Genomic DNA, 16,218 nt, shown 5'->3' on the forward strand with positions numbered 1-16,218 from the left:
GTTGGCGACCAAGAGTCGCAACGCGACTCCACCGCCCAGGCCCCCAGCTACAACCGCCACTACGTGGCGGTTGTAGCTGGGGGCCTGGGGGAGGGGGGGGGGCGCTGTAAGCCCCTCAGTGGGGTCCGGGACAAAGCCCCGGCCGCCAAAGCCTACACGGCTTTAAAATCATGTATATGATATGAGAAATAAGCACATCTGTAGTAGTAAATAAGTTGAGAAAATAATAAAGATTTGAGAATATGGTGTTGCAAAGAGCCTTGAGAAAGACAAGCAACTATTTTGACATAATCGACTATAAAGACATTAGTGTACTTGAATCAATAAAATAGAGCTATAATTTACATTGAGAATTGACAAAGTCTAAAATTTGTTAACCTTAACTATAGTTATACTTGAAAAACACACAAATTTTCTAACCATAACTTAGTTAGGGAGAGTTAGGGTAGCACTACACCACTGACAATATACTATTGACTATAGGATAGATAATAGAGTTATGAAATTCCATGTGCTGGCATACTGAATTCTCACTGTAACGCTATCTGTTGCAAACTTAAAGACTGCCAGTAATTGCCCATTATAATTTCTCTGGCATTCTCGTCAAAAATATCGTTCTCCTTTTTCTCTTCTCTTAAATCGGGTTTAAATTGTACATAAATAATGCCACAAGACAATTTGTGGCGCAATAATATTGCAAAATATCACAGGAATGTTAAATTACTGCAGAGATGTAAACAACTAATACATGTTTTTTGCAATTCCTCAAAAGATTAGCTGCTGATGGGACAATTAAAGTTACCTTCTCCATCTTGTCAGAATTACATTTTTATCTGAGAGTGAGTGTCGGAATAATGACAGATTGGGAAGATAACTCCGCAAATTACAGTTTTCTAATAGTATTCTGTTTGCCTTACCAAATTTTGCACGTTGTAGCAGTTTTGAGTAATGCCTTAAAATATCTTGAATGATTATTTGGATATCCACATCGAATAGGGTGAACTTAGGTCTACTATTTACGTCTACTACTATCTACTACCAATCTACTAGGTGAACTAGAATCAAATAGAGTGAACTTGACAGTTTTGAAATTCCATAGTTTACTATTGTGTTTATTTGTCATCACTGGAGCTCTGAGTGCACCTCAAATCTCATCTCAAATTCTTAAAATAAATAAAAGCAACTCGACTTTACTATTTTACCGCTCACTGAGAGACTTTATCACTTCAACAAGTCATGGCTACATTCTTAGCATTTTTTGGCAATATTGGTAGTTCTATGTTAGGCCATTCCTTTAGCGATTAAAGAAATAGTCGTTTGCTATCAAAAATCATGAATAATTGTTTCGTAAAATTTGGAGACCTTTTCTAAGTCTCAATCCTAATATTTTTTATGATACTACTAGTCAAATGCCTGGCGTTAAACTGCTAATAGAATAATTACCTAATAAATTTGAGTAACTTACCTAAAAAGTTACATTTTCACTAATATCTTTACAAAAACAATACTCGCGTTTTGGGTCAGATTAACAATCATTACGCATAAGGCTCAACAGTGCTAGTTATTAACCCCAAGCAAGCGCCTAAGTGTGGGTATCTTAACCAATGTAATGACTATTTGAATGAATACCGGATAGCCTATGGTTGAGTTCGCCATCTCTAGATCTAGAGACCCTGAGATCAAATCCAGCACTGTGCAGATTTTTTATTGCTAGATATTAATTGCTGTAACTGGACATAGGGAGTAACAAAAAGACGAACACTGAGTTTTCTAATATCTATTAATAGTTTAACAAACAACTTTCGTAGAACAACATATTGCAATATTTAACAAGAATTGCAAAATATAGCTATTACCACTCTGGTTCAGAGAATTTATTGTGTTAACTACTATTATTATAGAGACAACATTTTTCATTATAATCTGCAACGCAGATTAAATAGTAAGCTGTCATCATGAACAAATCTTTGTCTATCATAGTTTTATGTCTGATTAAGTGGTTAAAGAGCCGTAAAATTTCAATTTATATACACATAAGTATCACAGGCTATGGTGTTGTGTATGGTTATATTCCATCTATTGAAATACGAACTATATATATGGTCATTTTTATTTTTGTAGTCTTCAAGAGGGAAAATATTTCCTAACTTAATCTTAACTTGAAATGCATTTCATTTAAAGTTAAGATTTGACTAAAGATCTGTATGTGAAATTTACCAGGTTTCCAAAGTTGCTTGCTGCCGACTTTGTCCAAGTCCATGATGACAGTAACTTTGTCTACCGTCTTGTCCAGCTGCAATAACAACTTTTTTATGTACGTGCAGTTCTATGACGCCTACTGTGTTGTTTATAAAAAAGTTGATTTCTAAGAAATCGTTCTAACAGAATTTCGCAACCATCCTTTCCGACCTTTGTCAGCTTGTTGAAAGTACCATGTCAAAATAACGCCCAAATGTATAAAACATTTTTGACATAATAAATTGACAAACTTCTAAAAGCGAATTCTTTGATGTCTTTCAAAATTGATTTGTAATCACCAGCGACCGAGGGGAAATAAAACATGGGCCAGCAGAAAGCCGAGTGTGTCTTCTTTTTATTTATCAGACAGAAATTTACTATAAATGTTGGCATGACACAGGAAAACACTGAGCAGCAGGCAGAGCCAATGAGAATGGACTAGAAGATGCTGAGGAATTTGTAATGTAGCCATGCATGACTACCGCGTGATTATGGAATTTAAGATTGCAAAGATACAAGTAAAAGTCTTTATGACCGCGATGAGACTTGGTTGGCTTCCATAGTACTTTAATTATGATGTTCACACAAACACAAATAGCTATAACTCCCTTTCTTTTTATGTATCGTAAAAAATCTCAAGTTATGCACATTCTTTGAAATAACAAGTTAGGTAGCATTGGCCACTTGAAGCTGAGATGTTTTTTAAAATATGCCATTAGCAGCAGCTTCACTCATATTGCTGCCACGAGCCGAGTATTACGGCTGATAGCCGCGTGGTCCGGCTTGGTGCAGTGTTTGCACATGGCCAAAAGCTGTGTATACTTAAAGGTTGACTTGCAACAAAATTCATATTACAGTTATTTGGTATTAAAAGATTCACCATGTCTTACTGTGCAGTGTTGTAGGTGCAAAATATGTAGAAATGTGATTCCAAGCTCTTAAAAGCTAAAAAATGAAGAGTCAATCGCAGCCATCACAAAAATGCTGTAGGTTGAAATCCCTCTCCAAAACGGCTCAAATGAGACGTAGATGAGCACGATGTGTTTCTGTTTACATTTTCATGAAACCTCATTCGTCAAAATATTTTCACAAATATACTTCATGCATTCAATAAAACTATTTCTATTGTTCTTACACGTTTGTTTCATCCTCATTGTAATGCTGTCACTTTGAGCACTGATATCTCAAAACCTACCATAAAAATTTCTTTAATTTTTTAACCTTAGCTCGAAGATGTGCATAGCATCCTCTGATAAACATGATGAGCCTGTTGGTCACCTGTGATAGTCAAAAAATGCTGTAGAAATTGTTCGCGCCATTTGACAGGAAGTATGGGTTATATGATCAGATTCCAACTAGATGATTAGACCAAGCTGAAATGAAACTGTGAAGTAGCGAGCGTCTATATTTGATAAGGGCTTTTGGGTAAAACCCAAAGTGTTTGTCATAAACTAGAGCAACGAGACGTTTTATATTGAGCCTTTTATTGGCCTTTCATTTCACATGATAGCATTACATGTCAAAACAATAACCACCTCGAGTTGAGTACGTCATCGAAATAAAGGGATTCCAACCTACGGCGTTTCCGTGATGGCTGCGATTAACTGTTCGTTTTTGAGCTTGTAAGAGCTTGTAATCACATTTCCACATATTTTGCACGTACAACACAGCAGCGTAAGACATGGTGAACCTTTTGATACCAAATAACTGTTATGTGAATTTTGTTGCAAGTCAACCTTTAATCAAAAGAAAACGATTGTTTGTTTGCATTGAGCCAATAGAAAGCTTGCTTACATTCCAGGCTGAGCTGACTTTCCCTTTGCGAAAACATTAATTTTCTATCGCAATTTCATCCTCACAATGACCACCGGTGTCAAATGCATTACAACTACCAAGGCTTCACAAATTGTAGATCGATAGAGTTTTTGTAATTATCCATTGAATAATAGCGCTAGCGATAGTGATTAAATGTAATTTTTAACAACAATAATAATGATACTATAAGAATATGGCAATATTATAACACTTCTGACTCAGAATACACTCGTTTTTAGTAAAGGTAGTAGGAAAAGGGCCAAAATAATGTCTAAGCCCATTCTGCAACGCATTTTGTTTTTATAGCATCAGCTAATGTGAAATTCGCTCCTGATTAATTTAATATCAAAATATTTCTTGTAGACGGGATTCAAAAGTTATGACACCTTATACGGCATTGTCAAATACATGTATAAGGTTTTACGGAATAGTTAATTATGGCCCAGTAAAACAATTAATCGGTTAGCGAAAGAATTAGTGTAGTCATGCATAGACTGAAACAATATTTCCAAAGCGAGAAAATATTAGTTCAGAGAAGAGTTACTGGAGTCTAAAGCCAAAAAGTTTGAAATCAAATACATTCAATGCGATTTGACTGAATTAGGACAGACACAGCCAGTCCTTGAGTTTGACCTAATAACATATTATTGACAACTACAGGTGCCAATAGATTTTTTGCCTCTGGCTTATCTGTTTTGCTCATTTCATGAAAATGAAATCACATAAAAATAAAACAAGAAATACCAGAAATGGTCGACTTTCCTGGGATGGAAATGCTTTTGAGCAAGTCTGATTAAATAATTCATCATGACCAAAAGCAATTTTATATCTATTTTTTACTGTCGCTGTGTATGCAACAAGAATTCTTCTTGATTTAAGCTCTAAAAATAACTAATTTTAAATTTCTATTGAATCTGTTAAGCCTGCTTTCCATATGACAGCGCAAGGGGCGCAACAAGGCGCACGACGTCGTGCGTAGGCCGGCTGTGATGTGGAAACGTCAACGCACGACGATCGCGCGACGTGCGTACGCTGATTGCAAGGATCCAACAGAATGGATCTTTGCGACAGGTGCGCGCGATGATGTATCCCACAATACACCATTCGACCTTTTCAATCTATCCCACAATTCAAACGGAGAGGTGTTTTCCGAAAAAACCGGTCTCCTGTACGAAAGAGTAAGCCTGGTTTTCCTATGACAGCACAAGGTCGCAACGGAGGGCTGTTTTCCGAAAAAATCGGTCTCCCTACGAAAAAGTAAGGAAATTATCCACCCTGTCCAATGCAAACATGGCACCTACGCACGCTATGGAAACACTGTGTCGCAGCCCAAGAAATGCATTGCGCATGATCACTGGACCGCGCACGATCATCGCGCTATCATATGGAAACCAGGCTTTACACTATCGGCTTGCTGAGATAAGTAAATGGTGAGGTCAAGGTCACACATTAATCCGCAAGTACCGATAAGCAAAACACAAGCTAAATACAACCAGTTATTTAAACTATCTGCCACCTTTTAGACATAAATAATTAATTTATTGAGTGAACTATTTATTACATTGATTTACATTAATAATATATCATTTGTTTAAAATCATTGTTATAAGTATTTATGGTTTCTGGCATCAGCAGACTGTCAAATTAGCTAATGGATATGCTCGTCTTTTCAATTCCTTTCTACAAGTAATGAATGACAACTAGCAGCAAATAAGGAGTTGTTTCCTCAATGCATCACCTTTTAGGACTGCTTGGCTTTTCAAGTATGTGTAGACAACTCTGACTCACACCCTCATCAGAACTAGCTGCATTTTTTTACGTATAATTTGAGTGACATTTGACTATAAAAGCATTTAATCAGCTGCTGTTAAACTGTCATTTCTGATTACAAGGAAACATTGTTGAATTGGTTAAGGTATTGGTTCTGATATAGAAATATTTTCAAAAATCTTTTTAAGACATCCGAAGGAGTGTATTAAAAGTTGTAAAGAAAAACTTACACAAAATTTTAGTAGATTTTAATAGATAGTATCGGTGTTTTTCTATCATTTTTAATTGTTTTTTTTATGTTTGAGGTGATCTGACTGCCAGGATGTTTCAAGAATGAAATTGATAAAACTTGATCACGGTTAAAATGCTCAGATCCAGCAAAAGTGTGATTATGACGTTGATAGTTGCGAAGAGACTGACAGAATAGAGACTCATAGCGCTACAACTTGAACACAATAGCTAATATCAACTATAGCAACGATAGCAACTAGTGACATCATTTCCGCTTTCATTTTTCGTCTGGGAATTTTAACTGCGATCAAGATTTGTCAGTTTTAATTTTGAAACATCCTGGCAGTCAGGTCATAACATCAAAAACAATCGAAAATGATAGAAAAATGATGATACTTTCTGTTAACATCCAGCAAAACTTTGTGTTAACTAATCTTTGAAATCTATACTTAATACAGCAACAACAATTCTACAATACCACAGGTGCCAATGATGTACCATTACAAATAAGTTGCTATGGCAACAACTTGCTCTAGAGTGCTGCTCAAGTAGATAGTAGTCCTTGTTAAGTAACGAAACTGTGTCAGTCCATTCAAGCAAAGGCATAAATTTTTTAGCGCTAGATGGAGTTACCTTCTCAGATTGCTTTCGAAGGAGTTGCACTGTAACTTCCTGGTCGTAGCACTTTTTCCTTTCAAGCTCCACTTTTTTACAAGAGTAGAAAATTCCTTTCACGTCAAGACAGCCAAACCTCTCAATTCTCACAGGACATCCCTCGAGGTCAAAGCAGCCGATGCCTCCAGTCAGGTACTTGTCTACCACCTAAACAAAACACATCAGCAAAATAAATGACAGGGTAGGACAACTTTAAACACTGAATGACACGATTTATTCCAAAAAAGTTTTTTTGTAAAATCCACAATAAAGAGTAGCAGCATTTAACTTTATTTATTGTTAGGATTTCAAACAATGTGATAACATTTCATACAATGTGATAACATTTCATACAATGCAATATACTAAATCTCTCAGATAAAAAGTACAACACAGTGTAACATGGGCAATCTAATTTAATATTACACCGCATAAGATAAGACCATATGAAATAGGGTAACATCATGCAATACAAGGCAAAACACTGCTATGCAATGCAATAAAATATTATATACTATTATGCAAAACATTACCATATCATATACTGTATTACATTATAATTTAAGATAATATGATATAATATAATTTAGTTTAATTAAAGTCGTTTAATTTAATTATAGAAGGCGGGCATTTTGTAAGAATTGACCTTTACAAATTTTTGAAAAAATATGAACACAAGAAATGGCTCAGCAGTGTATAATGCATCTTTCATCCACATATATCTCAGTGTTGTCTGTTTGTCTGTTTGGTATTCTGTCTGTCTGTCCCCGTGTCCAGTTATAGCAATAAAGATTTAGGAATGAAAAATCCGCTGCGCACTAGATTTGAGCTCACAACCTCCAGTTTTGCAGTACAGGCATTTATCCAATACACTACTGTCCAACTGACTATCCATTGTTTTTTTTACACTATCAAGACGTTTGCACATGCGCTCGTTCACGAAAAAACCGCCATATTTGTAGAAAACGATCGTTTTTCTTTTATTTAAGAGTACTTTTTGGTGTTGTTTTAATACTACAATAAAAAAATTGCAAACAAAAGCATCGTTTTCAACAATTCATTGCAAATGCTTCATGTTTTTAACGATAAAATTGTCTATAAAGATGGCCGACAATGATAAAATGACGTCACGAAAAAACAAAGGATACTATGCTACGCTGTCTAATTGGTAGTGGAAGAATGTCCAATTTTCAACTATAGAAGAAATTGTTTACGTACATGTTTACACTAGCCAATCTTAAATGGCTTCACACTTGACACTTCATGAAGCCATATCAGAAGAAAAGTATGTGCCATTATGTGAAGAAAGATATTTAGACTATTGGAAGACAATTGCGATCGGTACAGAGCTGCAGTGGGCACAGCAGCCGGTACAGTATGAATTACACAGAAATAAACACAGTACAGAGAATTAAATACAGTCCACAGAAATGAGCATACACTTTTATTTAAAAGTTAGAATAGTAAATGTTGTATGTTGATTAAAAGTAAATTTTCTGCGCAAAAGTCTTTTTATTACCTGAGCAATGCCGGGCATTCATATAGTCTATTATAAATGTTAGTTCTACGCATACATTGCATATCTCAATGCTCTTGTAGGCTTAGTATTTCTTCTACAAAGGCTGGATATCATACACAGTGATATTGAAAACATTGTTTGCTGCAGATATACAGATATCTTATCTTATTTGTCACTTTGTAACAAGTGTTCATGTTTATTTTCGGGATCGCAGACTAATAAACAAGATCAGCATCTTCTCCAGTTATTACTCAGTGCAAGGGCAGCATCTTCTCCAGTTATTACTCAGTGCAAGGGCAGCATCTTCTCCAGTTATTACTCAGTGCAAGGGCATAAAAATGTTTGCTTACAAAAGTTCATTCTCTATGCTCAGAGATGCATGATGAACTCATGCTGCCGGTATCTCCGCTGTCACGATTACTCCAAGTAATCATGACCTCAGAGATGCATGATGAACTCACGCTGCCGGTGTCTCTGCTGTCACGATCACCTCAAGTTGACCGACAGTCAAGCTCAGAGTTTACAAACATCCACTCAAAACTAGCCACGTTATTTTATACATTTATCTTGAAGAAACAGCTCTATTTTTAGCTTGCTGCTAGAAACTGAAGATTGCGTCTCTTTGTGACCAGAAATAGTTGAGCCAGGAATCAAAACGCATTGTTTTATGATACCTGATACTGGCTACTTTAAAGGACATGCATACACTCACTGATACCTGTAACCTTGTGTTTCCTTTAGTATTAGCTGGGCATCCATCACACATGTGTGCAACTAAAATTTGCAGAGATTTCTATGTCTATGACAGACTACGGGTTATTGAAATCTTATGTAAAGTATAAATTGAATTACTTTGGTAGACTAGAGTTTTAGAATTTAAAAGAATATATAGCTGAGGGATAGAGGAAGTGACATGCTACAGTATACTGCTGCAGCTTTTGTACTCGTTCACCATGTAAAAAGACTAGAGTTTAGAGCCGTTTTAGAATTTTCAATAGAATAATGGAAATGATTATCAACTGCTAGGAACAGCCTAATGGCTGTGAATAACAGGTTGGGTTCAATTCTCAGAAAGATCACCGGTGGTAACAGGGAACCCTTAACAGCCTGATTTGCTTTTATTGATTTCTACTACCCAGACAATCTGGTCGTGAGTGATTATCAGATGTAATAAGTAACTGCACAGTTATTCCAATATGTAGCGAGGTGGCTGAGTGGAGCAGGTGGTAAAGTGTTAGTCTACAAAGCTGAAAGCCATGGGTTCAAATACTGTTGAATGCAATTTTTTCGTAACCTTCAAGTGTGGCGGCAGACACATATGGCTCTTCACGAAGTGAAGCAAATCAAAATTGCTCTCTCCACCAAATCAACGCTGCTGATAGTCTGCATACCGGCAGGCATACGTCTAACTGAAGTTAGTTAAAACAAAAAACTACCTGGCTACCACTTACTTCCGGCTCTTTATACTCCTCGACAATATGGTCGAGTCTCATCGTCTCTCTGAACTTGCACGCTTTTCTGAACATCGTCTCCGCCTTCTTCAAATCCCATTTTCTCGCTATAGCAAAGGGTTAACAACAGTACAAAATGAAAACTTTTGAGTTGCCAACAAAAGTCTACATTCTATTTGCCAACATGGCAGATCAAATTACTCAGAATTAACTGCAGGCATAGTGTATGAATAGAGCTTATCTAGCGAGCATCTCGTCATATGGCTTGTGAGAAGTAGTAACGAACTTTATATGAGCTCACAAGCTTGGTATTAACAAATTATTATTAACTAAATTTAGAATTAAAGAGTGGAAGAGCAGGTAATATTCATCACTGAATGAATACTACAACCATCAGAGTGTTACTTATACAAGCCCATGCTTCACATTATTACAGGCACTGGCATATGTGGCAGGTGCTCCACAGCTGACATTAGCACTTGGTCCAAAGTCCAACACGCTAGGACTCGGTTTAAAAAGCATATGCATTGACCTTGTTTCAGTGTAGGATTTAGGTTTTGCTGAGAGTACTTTGCATTTTAGAAAACTGATGAAAAAAAACGCCATAACAATAACCACTTTCATGTCTGATAAAGGAAAAGAGAAAGCTGGTGAAAATAACCTTGAACAGACAACTTCATTGGCCGAGCACAAACGCCTTTCAAAGACAGGGATTTTGTAGCATGGTGTAGAAAACATAAGCAAGCATAAGTGAAATTGTTCATTTAGTTTAGTCAAGCAAGAGGCTGACAGCTTGAGTGTATCATTCTGATATGTAAACAGAACTCTACAGCTTTTCACACTCTTCCCCTAAACATTCACATCCTCGATAGGATGTCGACCAATGTAACACACGATTAACAAAAATATAAACTAACATACCACTAAGGAAGAAAATATAGATAGAATCACAGATCATTGTAGACCACATTCCATAGAGTTAGCCTCTATGTGACAAATCACGGAACATGAAGATGCATGAATCAAGCGCATCGAGCGATATCATTTTTTTGCCTTCAACCATAAAGTTTCTTCGCTTTAACACAGAAAGTAGCAAAAAGTTGGATTCATTAAAACTTTCACTGCCTCTTAAGAAAACAAGGTCACGAGTGTGACCAATAGGAATGAAAGTCCAAGGCATCAACGCTGCGTGTGAAAACATTTATGAAAAGCAACCATTTAGTGAGTGGCAACTTTATTAGTCCATAAAATGATCCTCAAGCTTACAACTACTGTTATGCTTACATTAGGTTATTTCTCATGGTACGGCAGCGGAATAATTATTTCTCGATATAAAACAGCGTTTTTCAGATAAGAGAGGTGCTTGTGGCGAATGCGAAAAGTTTTCCGATTTTAACCACTCACAATTTATCCGTAACAACTTCCTGGGGCTGAAACAGAAACCAGCTTCTAGCTGCTTTCTTTTTGTGTCTAATCAATTCACCATTTGAAGATTTATGTAAGGAGTTGTTGCCTCTTGAAAAGTACATTATAAATTTGCTACTTTTTTAGTAAATTCAGCAAAGCTAACTTAATCAAACACTGGTCTGTATTTAGAGTTGATTGATATCAACGTAGTCGCCTTCCCTTACTATTTAAATTATAGCGATAACCTTCATGTATAGCTAATCCTTAGAGAAAACATAGAGATAGAACATAGAGCTAAAAAACTGAGACAAAAATAGAGCTAACACATAATGAAATAGGATTGAACAAAACGTAGAGCCAAAACCTAGATCTAAAACATAGAGAAAGAAGAGAGAGCTAAAACATTGAGGCAAAACCTAAATCTAAAACACAGAGAACGTAGAGCAAACAGAAAAAAATCATTAAGCTAAAACAGAGCTAATAGCAAGGGATTCAGACTTTTTGAACTTAATTTTCAAATAAAGGAAGCTTTCACTCTGATAGGTGTTTAGAAGGAAGCTTTCACTCTGATAGATGTTTAAAAGAAAGCTTTCATTCTGATAGGTGTTTAGAAGGAAGCTTTCACTCTGATAGGTGTTTAGAAGGAAGCTTTCACTCTGATAGATGTGTGGAAGGAAGCTTTCGCTCTGATAGGTGTTTAGAAGGAAGCTTTCGCTCTGATAGATGTTTAGAAGGAAGCTTTCACTCTGATAGATGTTTAGAAGGAAGCTTTCACTCTGATAGGTGTTTAGAAGGAAGCTTTCACTCTGATAGATGTTTAGAAGGAAGCTTTCACTCTGATAGGTGTTTAGAAGGTGGGCCTTACCACTCTAATATAGGCCCATCTTTTGTCAAACTACTGAGCAGCACAACGTAACTGTAGATGTTACAATCTAGAAACTTCTAATAGATAATAAGACCTACCTAAACAGAACTTGACAATTTGAGCATCTGTGTGATAGAAGTAGTCAGGCTTAAGAACATCTGAGATCGCATCTTTGAACTACAATTGAGTAAAATAGCACCATGGTAGTGAATTTCGCGAGAAAGAGACGACTCTCACTAACTCTCACAAATGCTGAGTACTACAGGGTAGGCATATATAACATTGACAGCTGCACTTCAAACAGCTTGTAAAGAAACATTGCGCAAGTCGTAGCTATAAAACAGAAAAGAGCAATTGTTTGTACAACAAAGCTCTTAAAAAAGACACGCACAGCCTCTGCCTGCAGTAAGCTAAGATTGCTCAAATACAGTGTATGTCCAGTTCTCTTATGAGAAATTGGCGTTATGCTACGACTCCTCTCTAAAGGCTGGTTCACTCTATATCGCTGTATCTCGATGTTGATGCCACAATACTTCAGTGATCGTCGGTAATAACCATGTCGGCACTATCACAAACCCATTCGTGTTTGCGTCAGCAAGTACTTCGTGATGTAGCGTTCTCATTTTTCTTTTTAATTTTTTGTGGAGAAACCTCTTTGTTTTCGCATGCTTGAATCAAATACTAGTCCTGCAGCGACTATCATAAACGGACATAAATAAATTACGCTATCCGTTATTGCGAATTACTGTCGCTGAAATGGTGCATACTGTACAGGTAGTCGTCGACGCACGGCGAAATATCGGGAAAGTTTGACAGCGGCAAACTTTCCTGACGTATCCGCGTTGTTTCGTCGATGCTATCGGTTTATGGTTCATATAGTCGACAATGAACGCCAAGAAGAAAATTCTGTCATACGACAACAAAGTGTGAACCAGCCTTTATATACGTTGAAAGATGGTATTAAAAATTTTTTACCATCTTCGATTTTATTTAAAAATCTGCCTCCTAATATCTTTTCGCATTCAGAAACTATCGCGAGATAACAACACGAATGACATTTTCTTAATTTCTTGATCTCTGCGCAAAAAATGCGAAGTGACTATAGGCTATTTCATAATTGCATTTATAGTGAACATACTTGTAAAACCTAACCCAGCCTTGACTGGATCGAACAGATAATTGTTCATCGGTGGCTCAATAAACCGTCTGCTTATCAGATTATGAGTGATTACAATGAGCAGTCGAACATACCACAAGCACCTGCAGTCCTTCTCATTATCATTGTGTGAGAGTATTGAGTGAGTGACGTAAATTTTAAACCAATTGCGTAACCTTGTCATAGTTTCTATTATAGAATGAATAGCTGCTTAATTACCTACGCTGAAAATGCATCACTACCAGTGCTGTGTTACCTGACAATAATCATAGTAAGACTGAACAACAAGATTATGGCAGCTCAATAAGTTTTAAATCGATTGCTTAACCTTGGCATATTTCTATTATTATGAAAGAACAGCTACGTAATTACCTACTCTGAAAATGCATCACTACCAGTGCCGTGTTACCTAACAATAACCATAGTGAGACTGAACAACAACAGTATGGCTGCTCCATGATCTCTCTAAGCTTGCATTCTCAACAGTACATTGATTATTACTAATTGCTTAGATCTCGTGCGGATTCTTCATCAGCATCTAGACAACACTATGGTTCCCTTCAGCACTGAGCTGTCGAGTATGAATTCATAACGCAGAACAAAATCGGCCTAAATTGCCAGTACTAAAAGCTTGGAGTAACGAATTTTTACAGTTTTCTAATTTCATAGCGCATGATGCAGTCAGCAAGCATTCTGACAGCATTCTTCTGACTCATCCGCTAATCTCAAACATAGATTTTCCTACCAGCCACACGCAATGGGTAGACGACTTTATACGCAGAAAAGACATCATCTTGTGAGGGTTTGAAGGAGTTCTTGAAATTGAACCATGAAAAGTGCATCCTATATATTAGTAAAAATTTGCTGTCTCGAGGCTGGTTAACACCATATCGCAGTATGCATACCCCACAATGCATCGATGATCATTTGTGATAACATTGTTCACAAAGCCATCCGCGTTCACACCGGTGAATAGTCCACTGCAATGAAGTTTTTTTATACCATTCGGTCGCATAAACGATGAAACGCTTATCCTGCAGCAACTACCGGGAAGGGAAATATAGATCAAGCAATCCGTAACAACCAATCATCATCGCCAAAGTGGTGCACATTGCACAGGTTGCCGTGAATGCACAGCAAGATATCGAGGAAGTTTGATAGCTGCAATGTTTTTCGACATACCCGTGCACAAAGTTGTTGCACAAAGTCGACGAATAATCGTTGAGAGGACAACCCTGATGTAATGTGAACAATAACTCTTTCACTGCTGCGATAAAATCGTTATTCTGACCATACTAATGCTAATGGACATTCGAAAAATTGATATAGCGATAGTATTTATGCAATATCTCAAGAATCAATGCAGATATTGTTTTACTGTGAAAGGCATCTTGTTCAGAACGAAATTTGCTACAAGATAAATATAAAATTGTTCAGTGAATGCCACTCTCGCAAAACTTCTGACGCTTTGTTTGCATTGAATTTCTTATTGCCATGACGATAGCGATCTGGTTTTCCCGTTTTGAAAAAGAATTAGAAATGGATTTGCTTAGCAAAAAGCTTTTTGATTAGTTGCAACAAGGTTGTTTCGTTGGAGACATGATTAGAATTGGTCTAGCTAATGTGTAGGCTTTGTAATGAAAAGAACAGTGAAACCTTATTAATAAGCCGATACATCGGTTTACGGTAGCTAAAGAGTTAAGGATATATTTTCTAGTCAAACTTTTCAGTATTAAAATGTTTAACCAATATGCGATGATTGGCATAAAGGTCGCTAGTGTACTCTAAAGGTACGGCGACACTTAACAATTTTTTCGTTGGTTCTGACCGAAATCACAAAATGAACGAAAAACACAGAATTGTTCGGCCGAAATTCACAGAATTGTCATAGCTGTGCATGCACACCGAAATCGTCGACGAAATGCTTTTAACAGGCTAAACAAATTATTAGTGAGCACGATACTAGCTGCTTCCTCAATTGGTATAGTCCAAGAAACGTATTGTGACACACAATAAAAGTACCAGTGCAATTCAACATGCAATAACAAGTGCAACAACAATTTTTATTTAGCAGCAAAATTTTCGTTGTGGAAAGAGTTGCCATATTTAGTGTAATCAGGTCAATTGCATCGAATTTACTATTGCAAATTGCGTTAATATTTTTCTTGCATAAAAAAGTGTCACGTTATGTGCCGCAGACTATATATATTGCAGAAGCTGCTAGAATGTGCTCCCATACCTAATATCAGCACAGCGGCTTGTTGTGAAGACCAAAACTTGCCAATTAAGCCCTTCTGAGGCTGCTAATGTTTAGATATTTTTACTGTGAGTCATAGCCAAATATGTTTGGCAATTTTGCTCTAGGTTTTAAGGTCAAGACCTTCAACAAACCTGTTCATTAACACTTCCGAAAGACGAACCGAATGTAACTGAACTTACACCTAGATCTCATGTTTTAAGAAAAGTGGCCATGATGGATACATTTGAAAGCTATAAGGTCAAGTGTAGTACAGTGGCATTGTTGTGACCAGTTCAAGATGCCAGATGTGAGCTTCTTTTAATTATATGGGTGACTAAACTACCTCCCTAATATAGTTGTTGGCAGTTCAAACCATTGGGTGGCATTAACAGTGGAAAGTTCTGGGTTCTATTTTCTTACACCGCATATATTTTATTAGGGGAAAAGGGGAACTAGTTGTATTTATAGAAAGTTTAGACAATATATAGATTGGTAAAGAATTAAGTGCTTTCATCTTGAGAGCAGCAAACCAGTGGTTTACCTGTACCATGGACTGAGTGTTTAGAATGGTGTTTGAATGAAGAATGTAGACAAGAAGCATGCTGATCTAGTCCACACGCATGTCTATGTGTCATTGAAAAAGCATAGAATTTTAGATGGTTCTACCAGAAAACATTGGCATGTTGCTATCATTTGTGATTGTTTTTATGTTTGAGCTGGTCTGACTGCCAAGATGTTTTAAGATCCACATTAAGATCAACAAAACTTGATCGCTGTTACATCGCTCAGATCTAGCTAAAGCGCGATTATGACGTCTATAGGTGCAAATAGATCGACAGAATGGAGATGCGTAATGCTGTAACCTGAATGCAA

At 36.8% G+C, this 16,218-nt stretch overlaps 1 protein-coding gene across 4 annotated transcripts in view; it reads right to left on the bottom strand.

Annotated features, from left to right (window-relative positions):
* Positions 1 to 16,218, bottom strand: part of LOC137392073 (retinal-binding protein-like) — a 38,665-nt gene that overhangs the window by 8,635 nt on the left and 13,812 nt on the right. For 3 of the 4 annotated variants that reach the window (XM_068078690.1, XM_068078692.1, XM_068078689.1), the window contains 4 exons: positions 12,049 to 12,127; positions 9,679 to 9,785; positions 6,688 to 6,876; positions 2,218 to 2,293 (listed from right to left, as the gene is read on the bottom strand). In XM_068078690.1, the coding sequence (XP_067934791.1) occupies positions 2,218 to 2,293; positions 6,688 to 6,876; positions 9,679 to 9,785; positions 12,049 to 12,127 (451 nt within the window). Of the gene's footprint in view, positions 1 to 2,217; positions 2,294 to 6,687; positions 6,877 to 9,671; positions 9,786 to 12,048; positions 12,128 to 16,218 lie in introns of all 4 variants that reach the window. The other variant, XM_068078691.1, reaches the window with a different exon arrangement.

This window comes from Watersipora subatra, chromosome 3, assembly GCF_963576615.1.
Source record: "Watersipora subatra chromosome 3, tzWatSuba1.1, whole genome shotgun sequence".
In the NCBI taxonomy this organism is placed as follows: domain Eukaryota; kingdom Metazoa; phylum Bryozoa; class Gymnolaemata; order Cheilostomatida; family Watersiporidae; genus Watersipora; species Watersipora subatra.